This window comes from Sus scrofa, chromosome 3 (assembly GCF_054392235.1).
Source record: "Sus scrofa isolate SSC_HxYL_T2T_F1_AM1 chromosome 3, Sscrofa_HxYL_maternal_Yorkshire_Landrace_v2.0, whole genome shotgun sequence".
Taxonomy (NCBI): Eukaryota; Metazoa; Chordata; class Mammalia; order Artiodactyla; family Suidae; genus Sus; species Sus scrofa.
Window position 1 is genome coordinate 92,758,303 of NC_139385.1, and position 16,253 is coordinate 92,774,555.

The window sequence follows — 16,253 nt, forward strand, 5'->3', positions numbered from 1 at the left end:
AATGGCTGGAAATTGGGTATGTTTTAGAATCTTGGTAGGTAAAATAGTATTAATGGAAAAAACAGCTACTAAACTATTAAGCATTAGGCATCTAGCTGCCCTTTGAAGTTTTTTGCTTCTGTAGATTTGTATCACAAAGGAGATTTCAAATAATTGCTGTTTATAATTGAGTTCCTCATTTAAAGGTTAAACAGTGTGGAAGAAATCTAAAACACAGAGATATTAGGGCACGAAGGCATATGCCCCTTCTTGCTCTTCCTCACATGTCTCATATCTTTCTTCTCCCCTCCACTATTCCAAAAGCTCTAGCAGAAACCATTTCGGCAGCCTGTCCTTTATCTCTTGCTTATCGACAAGCTTACAGCAGTTTAAGAGTCTGATGGATTTGTTTTCTTATCAGCAATCTCATTGAGAACAGGAAATGCTATATATATACTTTTCCTACCTCAAGATCTAATAGCCAGCCTCTTAAAGTGGGCACGTAAATAATGCTTATTTAATTGTGGAGGGAGAATGGCGGGGAGAGGGAGAGAAATCAGATTCATCCTAAGGTGTGGCTCATTTCTTGGATCAGGCATAAAAGATCCTGTCTTTAGACTCTGAAAAAACTACTGGTTTCTTGCCTGTGTGCACCTGCCCATTCCCAGAGGAAGAGATGAGTTTATTAATTCCCTTGGCATAAACCTTTAACACTTAGTATCTGGAATACATCCAGTCTGGTCCAGCCTCCTACCCGGGCAGTCATGCTTTGTATATTCGCCTAATGGATGTGTTACGTGGTATTATAATAGTTGCTTCTCTATCTCCTTGTCCCAAATGAAGAACTCAAGTGTAGAGACTTTATCTGACTCATCTCTATTCCCTGAGGAATTGTCATTTTGTTTTCTAGAGTAGGACTCTTTGATAGGTCACTATACTTTCATCATATGGCTTAGTACATAGTAGACATTTAGAAAAGAACTTGCTAGTTGGTTTTTGAGCTGAGTGGTCTATTTAGTTAATAGGAGCAGATCTCTGCTTTTTTCCCCTCTCTGCCACTGCTGCTGCTCTTTTCATTCTTCTTGATTTAGGTAACGGCTTTTTTTTTTTTTTTTTTTTTTTTTTGGTTTCTGTACTCCACCACCAGCCATTACTTCCCTGTTGCTTTATCTGCTTCTGCAGTATACTGCGATCTTTACTTGGCTTTTTTTCCACAGAATTCATCACCCCCCAAAACTTCCCTTAAAACAAAGCCAAACCATTTAAGGCTTCCAGAGGCCCTACGAGCCCTACAGAAGCAGCTGTGCTGTATAAGAAACATAGGCAGCAGGCAGAGACTATGACTGGTAGAATGAGGCAGATTTTCCTGACACCAAGGATCTGAAGACCGGGATGCTGGTCCTACCTGACTCCTAGTTTCTTAGGTGACCTTGAGCCGTTTACTTAACACAGTGCTTACTTCTAATAAAATATATAAGTATATACATACATATTATCTAAACTTTATCCCATTTTTTAAAAATAGTTCATTTTGTCTTCCTTATAAATGATCTATTATTAAAACACACATATAAATCATCTAAGGAATATATCTACTTAAAGACATACTACTTGTGTTTAAGAGCCATGACCAAATTTTAGTAAAATTTACATACATTGGGACCCACTAATTCTATGAGATAATTAGGAAAAGAGGTTTGCTGTTTACCTTTGCAATATTTGTGAGGGGAAGGGTGTTTACCAAACAAATTACTATTACTAATGACAATACAGTGAAAGTTTTAACTCATTTTAAGGAATACATTTAATTCTTAAAATTTTTCTTTTTAATTTTTGTCTTAAAAATTTTTTTTTTGTATATGTGATTTGGTGACCTTAATATCCCCCTGAAAACATCATCTCCTTAGTCTTACTTGTCCAGTCCTATTAGCTCTCTTAATGCTAGATAATAAAGCTGCATTTCTTTTAATATGTATTTTTGGTTCAGTTTTGCCATTCAGACTTTATAAGCCTCTTCTTCTAACACTCATCGTTAGTCCAAGTTAGTAATAGTTTCATTTATTAGGAGGACAGTCACTCTAACTGCAAAGTTAATAAGCTGAATTAAAAAGTTGCTTTTCCAATAGGATTTAAAATGACTTTGGCTATACATCAGAAGCAGTGTATTTACAATTTCCAGTTATTTCAGTGCTCAATCAGTGCTTCTTTTCCCCACTTCAGTCTGCTATGTCAAAAAACTGCATCAAGCTTTTGTGTGAAGATCCCGTTTTTGCAGAGTATATAAAATGTATCCTGATGGATGAAAGAACCTTCCTAAACAACAACATCGTCTACACATTCATGACACATTTTCTTCTAAAGGTATGTCCCAAGTTGGAAACCAGGTATGAGTTACTTCCAGTTAGTTATGATTGTGTTTTCATTGTGTTGGTCTCGTGGAGACTTTTTTTTTTTTAAATCGTCTTTTTCAGGTTCAAGGTCAAGTGTTTTCTGAAGCAAACTGTGCCAATTTGATCAGTACTCTTATTACGAACTTGATAAATCAGTATCAGAACCTGCAATCTGACTTTACCAACCGAGTTGAGATTTCCAAAGCAAGTGCTTCTTTAAATGGGGTAAGAAAAAAAATAAAAATAAATAAATGGGGTAAGAATTATGTAAGGGAATAGTCACATACTTCAGAACTTTTCCTTAAATAACTCTAAATTTGACCTTAGTATATGCTTTTACTTTATACATAACTTCATTATTCAAACTCTGAAAGCTACATATTATGAAATAACCAAATAAAAAGGTGTTCACTTTGCCTTTTGTGTATGTAGCACACACTTCCTGTTACCATAGAAAACATGAGCTAATGTCATTAAATGCTAAGGGCAACAAGACCACTAAGAGAAGACATTCCCTTTTTCTCACATTTTTTGAAACATTGCTTGACGTTTCTGTCAGTGCGTATGACTCATAAGTAACTGAAAATCAGATCCTATAAATATCTGAATATAAATAAAATCTGAATATAAAGCCATTTCAGACTAGGGAATTGGTTGCCTTATAAAAACTCCCATGGTAGTAACTATGTCATAGAATAATGGAATGCCTTGTGTTAGCACGTGCCCAGCAGCAGCCTCCCAAGTAACAAAATGCTTAGATGCCAGAATGGATTACAGAGCTAAGTGAGGAAGACCTTACTATTTGTGACATCCACCAGAAATCAAGCATATCTGAAAACTGACTCCTAGATGGATATGGCCTTAATTGCTCATCGATCATTCAGGGTTTGTTTTTTAAATTCCTAGATAAGTTCTATCACTGATTTTTTTTTTTTCCTTTTCCATTTTCAGAAAACACTATTTGAGTTTTCAATCTGACTTAATTAGTGCTGTGGTGCATAAATAATGGTATTAGTGACCTGGATCCAATGAAATAGAAATACAGTAACATCATAACACTAGCTTTCTGGTTTTAGCATTCTTCTAAAAATATCAGAGGAACCAGGATGAATTTCTGGAAGAGTAAAAATATGTGCATTAAACTGTTAACAGTTGTGTCAAAATGTTGGCTTCAGAATTTGAAATGTTCTTGTCTGTGTTTTTATAGGACTTGCGGGCACTTGCTTTGCTCCTGTCGGTACACACTCCGAAACAATTAAACCCAGCGCTAATTCCAACTCTGCAAGAGCTTTTAAGCAAATGCAGGACTTGTTTGCAGCAGAGAAACTCACTCCAAGAGCAAGAAGCCAAAGAAAGAAAAACTAAAGGTCAGCTTTATGGACTAATAAAATACTTTAGAGTGGGGGAAGGGGGGGATACTCTCTGTGCCCCTGACTTTACAGTAGCTGCATATAAGCCTCCTGAAAAGAAATGCTAGAAAACCAAATTTCCCACAAACATTCCTTTGTGATCCTAATCACTCCTTTCAGAGAAACTGTTTTGATGTTCATTTTCACAGATGATGAAGGGGCGACTCCTATTAAAAGAAGGCGAGTTAGCAGTGATGAGGAGCACACTGTAGAGAGCTGCATCAGTGAGATGAAAACAGAAACCAGGGAGGTCCTGACCCCGACTAGCACTTCAGACAATGAGACAAGAGACTCCTCAATTATCGATCCGGGAACTGAGCAAGATCTTCCTTCCCCTGAAAATAGTTCTGTCAAAGAATACCGAATGGAAGTTCCATCTTCGTTTTCAGAAGACACGTCAAATGTCAGGTCACGGCATGTGGAAGAACAGTCCAACAGTGGTAGATTTGAAGATTGTAAAGAATTTAAAGACCTCCACTGTTCGAAGGATTCTCACCTCGCTGGGGAAGAATCTGAGTTCCCTTCTACTTCTCTCTCTGCAGTTCTGTCTGACTTAGCTGACTTGAGAAGCTGTGACAGTCAAGCTTTGCCCTCCCAGGACCCTGAGGCTGCTTTATCACTCAGTTGTGGCCATTCCAGAGGACTCTTTAGTCACATGCAGCAGCACGATATTTTAGATACCCTATGTAGGACCATTGAATCTACAATCCATGTGGTCACAAGGATATCTGGCAAAGGAAACCAAGCTGCTTCTTGACATTAGATGTAGCATGTCTACTTTTAAGGTCCCCCCTCCCCCCAATGCTGTTTGTATAAGTTTTGCTTATTTCTGTTTTTGTGCTTCAGTTCGTCCAGTGCTCTCTGCTTGAATGGCAAGATAGATTCATAGGCTTAATTCTTGGTCAGGCAGAACTTCAGGTGAAAAAATTTGCATCTTCAATATACTTTCTAAAGGGCAATCAGATAATGGATATGTTTTATGTAATTAAGAGTTCACTGTAGTGGCTTTCATTTAATATGGCTGTCTGGGAGGAACAGGGTTCCCTGGCCCTGTACAATGTAATTTAAACTTACAGCATTTTTACTGTGTATAATATGGTGTCCTCTGTGCCAGTTTTGTACCTTATAATAGAGGCAGATTGCCTCCAATCGCTGTGGTTCTTATTATCAAAATTAAGTTTACTTGTATATGGAACAACCACAAGAAATTTGATTCTGTAAAGAATCCTCTTTAGCTGTGGCCTGGCAGTATATAAATGGTGCTTTATTTAACAGAATACCTGTGGAGGAAATAAAGCACACTTGATGTAAAAATAATTGTTTTATTTTTATTGACATGACTGATTGCTATTCTGTGCACTTAATTAAACTGATTGTGATGACTTTTTATTTGTTTACATACGTTGTTTCAGTCTTCTCAGATGACAGTAGTGAGAAAACTGTGACTGGGGGGATGTACACAGTCCATAAAGTAACTTTTTCATAGACTCTTTCACCCCAAAGTTCATAACTGCTACAGGAAGAGGCGTAACTACACATCCTGCTCACCCTCACTTTAACATGCTTCTGAATGCAACATGCCACTGTTTCATAACCTAAGAGCTACAGACCTTAAAAACCCTAAATAAAATAAAGGAATAGTATCAACATGCCATTATTTTTTGTCTTCCTGAACTAAAACTACAGCTAAAAGTAAACTTGTTAGGACAAGCTTTAGCAAGTGGGACACTTAAACTATCTGTACTCAGGGAATCAGTCTGTTCCTAGAGGAGCAGCTATGCGAAGCAAAGTTAAACCTGATTTCATGTTGCTTGCTTTTAACAATGCAGAGAGTCTAGTTACAGTAAAGATCCAATGCTTTCGGTTCTAAGTTCATGGATTTCATCCAATATAAATTAAAACTATTTGTTTTCTTTTTTAAAAGGAAATGATAGGGAAGAGGTAAACTTGACACTTTTTCTGCTTACAAAAGGATAATGCCCTTATAAAATCTTCTACCTAATTCAGCCATTTAGGGTGGTCAGCTGCAATAAACCTTTTATTTCTTCAAAATGTTGTTTCTGCCAACAGAATTTCATGTTCTCTTCTTTACAGACAGGAACTCCTTTACAGTCCAATTGTAATTCCGTTTGCCGTACAGTAGGCACAAAATTCAGTGCAACTGTTGCATAGTGCTCTGGAAGAAAAGGAAAGCTTATTTCTGCATTATGAAAAGGAAAACATCCATACGGTACCACTGCCTTTTCATAATGGGGGGAAAAAACATGTTTATGGACTGTGGGTTTGGTTTAGGGGTTTTTTGGGCCACACACGGGGCATGCAGAAGTTCCCGGGCCAGGGATTGTTTTTTGGACTTTTCACAAAAGGTGCTAGTAGTAACATACCTTCCGGCCAGTTCCTACATCTCCATTTCATGACGATCTTTTTATTTGTTAACTGAAAACAAAGGGAAAGTCCACTAAAAACATCTCTTAAAACTTTGTACAGTCCTACACAACAAAGAAAAACAAATCCTTTCATTGAAGTAACCAGTGAACAACACGCACAGCCGTCTTGCAGTTTATATGCCGGCACCATTGAGGATTCACTGTCCCCAGTGCCTAAACAGAACCCCAGTAACATCAAGGACATCAGTGTGGTTATCAATAAAGAGATCATGTCAATGATGAGGCAACTGACATTTGGTAGCAAACACTCTAGTGGCAGAAACCCGAAGCTTCTAGACCAACCAAGAGTTGGGAAGAATTATACTTGTTTCTTCTAAAAGCATAAATGTTTGCACAATTACTGTAAAACTAAGACTTCATCTTTATTATTTCTTGGTATACATAACTTTTTTTTTTTAATGGCTGCACCCTTGGCATATAAAAGTTCCCTGGCCAAGGACTGAATGTGACCCAAGCCACTGCGGTCAGGTTCTTAACCCACAGTGCCACAGCAAGAACTCCCTACATTAATTTATAGATAGATTTTATATTACATTTTATGCCCTACAACCAAACTTTATAAAGTGCTCAAGTTTCTGTGAATCAGATAAAAACCAAAGCAAGTTAAAAAAAAAAAAAAAGCATAAATAAAGCAATATTAACAGACTAGTCATTCCCAGCTTACTCTCCTTTAGCCATAAGATTACTTACCAATTCTATATATTCACCAGTGATATTTCCATCAAACATTTGGAATTTCCCTCCCTTTTCAGCTTCTAATATAGCAGGAGATTTAGAAAATTTCTGCACCAACTAAGCAAGCAAAACACAACAGACATGTTACTCTGGTACATGCTACCTTTTTTTAACCTAAATGTAAAGTGCTAATGTAACAGTTACTGTGGTTTGGGGGTTTGGTTTGGGTTTTTAATTGTGAATGCATAGCTTTACTCACAGCTTTCTCATCTCTTTCCTCTTTCAGATGAAGAAAAGTCAGCAAATTGCTCCCAAGCCCCTAAATGCTGATAAACTCCCCCCAAATGCCCATCTTTTCCCCTCTCAAATTTTTCAGAAGCTATCCGAAAGACTCTCGAACCCTTCAATCAGAAAAGCAGGGCCGTACAGGAAAACAAAAACAAGCTCCAGTTCCTAGTAGCGTGTTTTCTCCCAACATCAGCATTTCAGAAGTTACTTACATCCTTCACAGTGAAGATTCTGTACAGTTGCTCAACTGCTGTGTCAAACCTTTCCGTCATGTGCAGTGCCACCGTGGGAATCCTCACGCCCAGAGCCACTGCAGAGGAGGCCTGAATCTCAAGAGAAAAGGTTCCAAAGCATAATTAGCATGATGAGATGTTAAAAATTCAGTTTCCCAGTCTTAATAAAACCAAAATCCCCCCAAACTGCACACTACCTCTTCCACTAAAAGCCTCTTGAGCACCACCAATTCTAGTCTTTATTTTGGAAACAGAACCCCTTGTTCCTATAAGCTCTTGAGCTCTGTTCCACTCCTAAACTATGCCTTCATACCCCAAATCCTATTCTCATATGTAAATATGGCCTGGGGACAGGGCGGGCCAATAAAGGTAAGCACTCAGGCCAAAGGCTGTCAATTTCCCATCACCAGATTCCAAGAACAGGATCTAAAACCTCCCAGTCCTCCAAGAGTCTGGAGAAAATGTTCTTCCATTGTGGTATATGAACCTCCAAGTCACCTGTTGTAATCTGTTGCCTACCAAAACAATCTTGTCTTTACAACACTGCCTTGAAGTAAACTCAATATTTAATCTCACAAAAAGGCCTATTTATATAATCCCATCAAAGATTAAAGTCTCATTTCATCATTTCCCCCCAAAAGTGGCAGGGGACACCAGGGTGGACTAACTGGCTCTCCTGGCCATCCTTTATAATTCATCTTCACAGGGGCTGTTTAGAGCTTAGAGCACTTCCTTCCTCCCCTCCCTACATACTGGCCATCAGAAATCATACCTGCAAGGTATTCTCACTCAGTTTCCTCTTAACAGTCATTTCCTGGGTTGCCATCGCTTTGGTTGGCAAAATCATCCCCATTGTAAATTCTACAAAGAAAACCCAAGAAATGGCTTTTGTAAAGAACTTTTTACTTTTTTTTAGTAAAGGCAGAAAGTGAAAACAGTATATAAGACTATGAAGGAACTGTTACTTGATAAAAAGAATTCCTTGATAAAAAGAATTTTGAAATTTCAGAATTTCAAAAACCACTTCATAATTTAAAACTAATCATTAACAATATGAGTACCACCACAACAAATGCCTTTTATCCTTTTTATCAGATGCCTCACTTTTATTTAGTTCTTGATAAAATAGCATAATTTTCAAATGTTCTCTTCCAAAAAGTTCTTATACAACTAACTACTAACAGCTTTATGGCCTTCCCTTAATGTCAAAACCAGACATTTGCTCGCTGCTTCACCACCACCTCACAAAGCTTGGTCTCACAGTATTCAGGCCTGTATGCCAGCCACGTGGGTGACCTCATAGGAAAAGTGGCAACCCTAAACCACTGATGCCAACACCTAGGTACTCAAGTAGCAGAGTCCAAGGATGAGGTGCAGACATGCAGGCCCTGCTGGCTGTTTTACTTCTCTGATTTAGGGAAGAAGACAGTACCCTCAGTCCCACACAGTGCAGGGATTATCTGGATAAACCCCAACTATACCTGTAATATCATTCATTCATCCATTCATTCAACAAAGATTAAGCACCTACTACATGACAGGCATTGTGCCAGATGCTGGAAATACAGCAGTGAACAAGATAGACACCTTCCACACCCTCACGGAGCTTACGGTCTAGTAGGGAAGACAGACATTAAACAAACAAACATACAAACAACTGATGAAATAATTATCATTCCAGAAAAGTAGTAAACAATTTTGGAGGCAAAACAGCTCATGGGGGGTAAAATACAGATAATCACTAATTATGGTCTTACTCATAACTAGCTCAGCTTCCAGACTACAATTTATCCTGCAGCATAAGCAGTTGTTTCTGGAGCCTTGGACATCAGCCTAACCTTGGAATCCAGACCACAGTGCAGAGCGTTACTTGGGTAAAAGCAAAAGGGACTCTCTAGTTCACAAGGGATGCCTTCTTTACCCGTCTTAAGTGCCTTCAGGTAATCTCCAAGGGCTTCCCTGACCTTGGCGGTGCCTGCAGTTTTCATAAGATCCTTCAGTATATCCCCATCTCCTTTCTTTTTACTCACGTTCACCTACAAATCAGAAAAATACAAACCGAAGAAAAATCTGGTTTGATGTATTCTTACAACACTGGGACGTAAGGATGAGAGCACTATGATGGTGAGGAAAGGGAAAGAAGTGGATGTAAGAGAGAATGGAGGTTTCTTCACACAGTTTGCAAAGTGTAAGGGGTTTTTAATCAAGGGTCCATTGACCTGCTTGGTGGCCAAATCTTGAGCAGGCTTCTTAGGATGTGAACTACCTAAATGCCATACATTTTCATGGATATGTAGTACAATAATGATGTAGTCCATGGCCTTTATCACGGTCTAAAACTACACTGTCCAATATGGTAGCCACTTAGTCACATTTGGCTGCTGAGCCCCTGAAATGTGGCTGGTCTGATCTGAGGTATGCTCTAAGTGTAAAAGAATACACACTAGACTGAAGATTCAGTACCAAAGAAAAACGTAAAACAATCTCATTAATAATTCTGAAAATAACTGCATGTTAAAATAGTATTTTTATATGCTGGAGAAAATAAAAAACCTTCTTAAAATTAATTTCAGGAGTTCCTGCTGTAGCACATCAGGTTAAGGATCTGGCATTGTCTCTGTGGCGGCCCAGGTTTGATCCCTGGCCTAGCACAGTGGCTTAAGGATCTAGTGTTGCCACAGCTGTGGCGTAGGTCGTAGCTGTAGCTTGGATTTGATCTCTGGTCCAGGAGCTTCCATATGCCACAGGTGTGGCCGAAGAAGAAAAAAACAAAAAAACAAAACTAATTTCACCTGATTTTTAAAATTTTTAAAATATGGCTACTAGAAGATTTTAAGTTCCTTACGTGGCCTGCATAATATTTCTACTGAATGGCACTTGTCTAGAACTCCAAAACCAGTGTAATTAGGAAAATCAAGTTCCCAATTGCCTGGCCCTGGGCTACCCTTTTTTGGCAGGGAAGAGAGCTGGGAAAGGGAGAGGAAGAGGAGGAGGAAAGAAGAGAAGGCGGGAGGGAGGGAAGAAAAGGGGCAGGAGGAGAGACAGGGAGACAGGGAGAAGGAAGCACCAAGATGCTGCTCTGTGGATGCCCGAGATGCTCTCAGAACAGAGAGGAGTTGGTCTGAAATCGTTTAGTGTCCCTGTGGTTCAGCCAAGCTGGGCCTGGTCTCAGGTTTGTTCTGTAATGCTACCAAGAGCTGAATCTAAAAGACCAGTTTTACATGCTGATGAATCACTTCTCAGCTGATAGATCTGAAGACAGCAAGGTGAAACCATGGCCCCAGAGTATACCAACCACATGTTTGAAGGTATGTCTGAAACAGCCCCACTTTTAGAGCATTTTATAACCTTGAAGAAAGGCTACTCACAGACTTGTGGTTCGGTGTAACTTAAGTTTTTATATCTTGAAGGCCTTCACACTGAATAATTTCACAAATCAAAAAAGACCCTTTATCAAGCTATCCTCATCTGGAAGATAGAACTGCTGTACAAATGGTCTCACCCAGAGCCAAGCTTTTAGCTTAAAGAGGGCACTGACTGCAAAGCAAGCATGCGAGTTACACAGGCTCTACCCCCAAGACAGCTAGAGGAGCCAATCAAAAGCAACACATACTAATTTATGAAAAAACATGACATAAGGGAAAGGTTCCCATGGTGGCACAGTGGGATCGGCAGTGTCTTGGGACACAGGTTCGATCCCCAGCCCGGATCAGTGGGTTAAGGATCCAGCATTGCCAGGCTGCAGCTTAGGTTGTGACTGCAATTCAGATCTGATCCCTGGCCTGGGAACTCCAAAAGCTGTGGTGTGGCCAAAAGGGGGAAAAAAAGGACATAAGGGAGATCACAACGAAAAGCTGAGAATTTTCACTATGAAAGGGAAAGAGCAAAGATTCAGGGGAGGAGAAAAAAAAATCCCATTCACCCAAACTCTGTATGAGGCCCGCGCACTTTACAGTATATACACTTTCGCACTTACCTGATAACACCTCTGAAAGGTTAATGAACCCCATTTCACAGATGAGGAGGCCACGGAGGGTGCAGTCACCTCCCCAGGCCCCATTCCTGGTCCGTGAGAGAGTCTAGGGCTTTGTGGGCGTACCTTTCTCCTGCACCACTCTGTCCAACCCCACGCTGCCCTGCACAGTGCAGCCACCCTTCTCAGCAAACAAGCCTGCCATGAGTCGTCAAAACTTCTATACTGGAGTTCCTATCGTGGCTCAGCAGTTAACGAATCTGACTAGGAACCATGAGGTTGTGGGTTCGATCCCTGGCCTTGCTCAGTGGGTTAAGGCTCCCATGTTGCTGTGGCTGTGGTGTAGGCTGGCAGCTACAGCTCCAATTAGACCCCTAACCTGGGAACCTCCATATGCCGTGGGTTCGGCCCTAGAAAAAGACAAAAAAAAAAAAAAAAAAAAAAAAAAAAAAAAACCTTCCATACAGGAACCACACAATCTGATAAACAGTTTTTCAAATGCCCAACATCTACAGCAGAAACTTGATTTAAAAAAAAAAGAAAAGAAAAGAAAGAAACTCCATCAGATACCTCACCTCAGTGTCATCTACTTCATTTTCTTCAGACAGGTTGGGTATTTCAATCAATCCCTTGTGCTTCACACCAGATTCTTTAATTATACCTAAAAGGAACAAAATGTGTTCTTCAATTACAAACTAACAAGCGACCACCCTGCCTAATAGCCCACCCTCCTCATAGGGCACCACCACTGTGGCGACGAGGCAAGTTCAAGCTTTCCCCACCACACACAGGCCAAAACCAGCCCCATTCTCCTGGCCACATCAGAAATAAAGCACCCAAGAGAGGTGGTGGAGAACCTGGCCAATGAAACTGCACACAAAACCAGGGGCCACATGGAAGGAGGGGAGTGGAGTAAGTGGGTCTGTTAACTAACCCGTGTTTCTTTCTTCGGCCCCCAAGATTCTTCACCAAGTCAAAGCAGGACAAAAGGAAGGGCTATCTTTTTTCTTTTGTAGTTGTTGTTGTTGTGTTGTTTTGTTCAGTTTTTAAGCCATGCCAGTAGCATGTGTAAGTTCCTGGGCCAGGGATTGAATCTGCGCCACAGCAGGGACCAGAGCTGCTGCAATGACAACACTGGATCCTAAAACTGCTGCTCCACAAGAGAACCATGTCTGATAAAGGGCTATTTTGAAGAGGAGTCACAAAAGGGACAAGAAGCTAGAATGGGACAATGAGTTCTGCTCATGGAAAGAGTGAAGGGAGAGACGCATGGCCTGGGGAAGTTTATACGGACTCCACGCAGCTGATTTCCTTTAAAACCAGGCTGCTGGCTACAGTAACATCAAGATGGTGACACGGGTTATTCCCAACTTCAGTCCCTCTCACAGGAGGACCAACTAGCAGCTATGAGTGGACAAGATACCACCGTGAAAATCCCAGAACCCAGACATGAGGCTGATGCACTCTCCTGGACCAGAGGCAGGGAAGGACCTCGTAGCAAGGGTATGAGGAGTGGTACTGCTCTAACCAGACTGCCCTTCCCCCAGGCCAGCGCAGAGCCACACTGAGAGGACCCACTGCAGTTCCTCCAGTGGGAAAAGAGGGAACAAGCTGGATATGCAGTCCTCCCAGCATTGTGGGATGTTTCCTGGGAGGCCCACTGGGGTCTTGACTCAGGGAGACCACTGTGAATCAGATAGAAACAAGAAGGGAGGGAAGGCTTTCAGCAACCAGAGCTCAGATCTGGATGGATGCTGTTCTTAAGCAGTACACCAACAAAGCTCAGCTGGAAATTCTGCCTGATTTAGGTCCCCAAGCATTAGGCCAAAGCCAGCTGTGGAGCCCCACCCACAAAGGGAAGGAAATTTGCAGTTCTGGTCAACTGCTGAGTGTAGCTTCCCATCCTGACCATCCAGGAGCCTGACCAGAGAACCTGGACAGCCTAGGAGCCCATTCACACAGCCCCACTGGGGCAGGGCCAAGCCAGCAGCCCTGCTCAACTATTGAGCACAGCCTCTGGCCTGTCATAACCAGGGAGCCTGAACAATGACCCTAAGCAGCCTCAGAGCTCAGCCTACAGCCCCGCCCAATTGCTTAACACAGCTTGTGGCCTGTCCAGACAAGGAGCCGAGCATTGATCCCTCTGTGCAGAGAACGGTCTCCAGATCCACCCAACTAAAGGATACAGAGAATGATGCCAACAACCCTGTTCAAGGGCAGAGCATCCCCACTGTCTACAGATGGTGAAGCCATGCCTGCTGACATGCCCAGGCACAATCTATGTCCCCATCTGGTCACAGAACACAGCTTGAGGCAAGGACCTACTGTGATACCATACCTGTGGCCCTGCCTGCACACAGAGACTAATCAGCAGTATCAGCTAGTCAGGGAAAACCGCCTGAGACCCCACTTATCCAGAAGCAACTGTGGGGCCCAGCCCACAACCTTGCCCCATCAGAGTCCAGCCAGTGGCACCACCCTGCCAGGGAACACAGTCAGGGACTCTACCTGACCAGAGGTAACTGCAGAGCCCTGCTCACGGCCCCATGTAACCGTGAAGCACAACCATCAACCATGCCTGGTCAGGGAGTCCACCCAGCGGTCCTGCTTCAACATGGAGCCCAGTCAGTCAACTCATCCAACCACAAAGCCCAGTCAGTGGTTATCCCCACCCCAACCTCATAGCACACCCAACCAGACATCTGGACAGCAAGCCCTAGTGGTCCACAGACACGACTAACTGACACATCCAACAACCCAAGTTGAATGGTGAAGGTTTTCTCCTGCCAAAGCAAACCTGTAAAAATGGCAGAAGAGACCACTTACTTTTATGAGCAGACACCAGTACAAGGAATCAAGGCTCAAGAAGAATCAGGTAAACATAACACTACCTAAAAATCCTCTAATAACTGACTCTAAAGAAATGGAGATCTACAAAGTCTATAACCAGGAATTCAAAATAAACCTCTTAAAGAATTTAGTGAATGACAAAAACACACAGTCAACTAAATGAAATTAGGAAAACAATGCATGAATAAAACAAGATCAACAAAGAAATAGAAATCATCCATCAACAAATAAATAAATAAAAACTCACAGAAATACTGGAGCTGAAGAATACAATGACTCAACTGAAGAATTCAACAGAGAGTTTCAATAGCTAACTTAATCTAGCAGAAGAAGAAAAAAAAGTAAAAGAGAAGACAGGTTATTTGAAATTGTCCAGAGGGGAAAAAAAAGAAAAAGAATGAAAAGAAGTGAAGAAAGCCTACGGAACTCATGTGATACCATCAAATGAAACGACATATCCATTTTAGGAGTCCCGAAAGAGAAAGAAAGGGACAAAAAGTCTACTTAAAATAATAATGGATAAAAACTTCCCAAACCTGGGAGAAGAAATGAATGACCAGATTCATAAGGCCCAAAGGGACCCTCAAATAGGCTGAACCTCAAAAATGCTACACTAAGACACACTACAATTAAACTGTCAAAAGTCAAAAACAAAAAGAATTTCAAAAGTAGCAGTATAAAAGAGACTCTCCATATACAAAGGAGCATCCATAAAGCTATAAGTGAATTTCCCAAAAGAAATTTGATAGGCCAGCAGTGGAATGATATACTCAAAATAGTAAAAGAATCAAACTGTCAGCCAAGAATACAATTCCTAGCAAATCTGTACTTCAGAAATAAAAGAGAGATAAAGACTCTCCCAAACAAAGGCTGAAGAAGCTCAATACCACTAAACCTTCCTAAAAAAAATGCTAAAGGACATTCTTCAAGCTGAAATAAAAGGATGCTAAATAGCATCATAAAAACATAAGCATGTGTAAAACTCACTGGTAATGGTAAACATACAAAGTCAGGTTATCTAATATTGTAATGGTGGTGTGTAATTAATTCACTTACAATCCTATATTGACAAATATATTTAAAATAACCAGGAGTTCCCGTCATGGCTCAGCAGAAACGAATCCGACTAGGAACCATGAGGTTGCAGGTTTGATCCCTGGCCTCGCTCAGTGGGTTAAGGATCCGGCGTTGCTGTGAGCTGTAGTGTAGGTTGCAGACGAGGCTCGGATCTCGCGTTGCTGTGGCTCTGGCGAAGGCCGGCGGCTATAGCTGTGATTAGACCCCTAGCCTGGGAACCTCCATATGTCGCGGGTGCAGCCCTAAAAATCAAAAAAATTAAATTAAAATAAAATAAAATAAATTAACCATAACTGGAGTTCCCATTGTGGCTCAGCAGATTATGAACCCAAATGGTGTCCATGAGGATTTGGGTTCAATGGCCTTGCTTAGTGGGGTGAGGATCTGGTGTTGCTGTGAGCTGTGGTATAGGGTGCAAACATGGCTTGGATCTGGCATTGCTGTGGCTGTGGCATAGGCTGGTAGCTGCAACTATGATTTGACCCCCAGCCTAGGAACTTCCATGTGCCTCAGGATCAGCCCTAAAAAGAAAAAACAAAAAACAAAAAACCGTAACTGTGATAATTTTTTATTACATACACAATATTAAAAAATGTAGGGAGTTCCCGTCGTGGTGCAGTGGTTAATGAATCCGACTAGGAACCATGAGGTTGCGGGTTCGATCCCTGGCCTTGCTCAGTGGGTTAACGATCCGGCGTTGCCGTGAGCTGTGGTGTAGATCACAGACGCGCCTTGGATCCCGAGTTGCTGTGGCTCTGGCGTAGGCCGGTGGCTACAGCTCCATTCGACCCCTAGCCTGGGAACCTCCATATGCTGCTGGAGCGGCCCAAGAAAAGGCAAAAAGACCAAAAAAAAAAAAAAAAAATGTAGGAGTTTCCACTGTGGAGGAGTGGGCTAAGAATCTGACTGCAGGAGTTCCCATCGTGGCTCAG

The 16,253-nt window shown here is 41.4% G+C and overlaps 2 protein-coding genes and 1 long non-coding RNA gene across 23 annotated transcripts in view; 2 read left to right on the forward strand and 1 right to left on the reverse strand.

Moving 5' to 3' along the window:
• The window catches only part of USP34 (ubiquitin specific peptidase 34), a 256,731-nt gene extending 251,566 nt beyond the window's left edge, over positions 1–5,165 (forward strand). For 10 of the 12 annotated variants that reach the window (XM_085019077.1, XM_021087501.2, XM_085019078.1 and 7 more), the window contains 4 exons: positions 2,200–2,340; positions 2,451–2,594; positions 3,577–3,736; positions 3,928–5,165. In XM_085019077.1, coding sequence (XP_084875203.1) covers positions 2,200–2,340; positions 2,451–2,594; positions 3,577–3,736; positions 3,928–4,535 — 1,053 coding nt within the window. In that variant the 3' untranslated portion in view covers positions 4,536–5,165. The remainder of the gene's footprint in view (positions 1–2,199; positions 2,341–2,450; positions 2,595–3,576; positions 3,737–3,927) is intronic. The other 2 variants (XR_014841823.1, XM_085019074.1) reach the window with 1 other exon arrangement.
• LOC146404771 (uncharacterized) overlaps positions 1–16,253 on the forward strand; it is a 1,009,186-nt gene that overhangs the window by 889,096 nt on the left and 103,837 nt on the right. The window lies entirely within an intron of this gene.
• AHSA2 (activator of HSP90 ATPase homolog 2) overlaps positions 5,087–16,253 on the reverse strand; it is a 28,369-nt gene continuing 17,202 nt past the window's right edge. For 2 of the 10 annotated variants that reach the window (XM_085019129.1, XM_085019127.1), the window contains exons 3-9: positions 11,970–12,055; positions 9,343–9,457; positions 8,194–8,282; positions 7,401–7,511; positions 6,916–7,017; positions 6,163–6,214; positions 5,087–5,954 (exon numbers count right to left, since the gene is read on the reverse strand). In XM_085019129.1, coding sequence (XP_084875255.1) covers positions 5,782–5,954; positions 6,163–6,214; positions 6,916–7,017; positions 7,401–7,511; positions 8,194–8,282; positions 9,343–9,409 — 594 coding nt within the window. In that variant the 5' untranslated portion in view covers positions 9,410–9,457; positions 11,970–12,055 and the 3' untranslated portion in view covers positions 5,087–5,781. Of the gene's footprint in view, positions 5,955–6,162; positions 6,215–6,915; positions 7,018–7,400; positions 7,518–8,193; positions 8,283–9,342; positions 9,458–11,969; positions 12,056–12,328; positions 13,217–16,253 lie in introns of those variants that run through there. The other 8 variants (XM_085019128.1, XM_085019126.1, XM_085019134.1 and 5 more) reach the window with 5 other exon arrangements.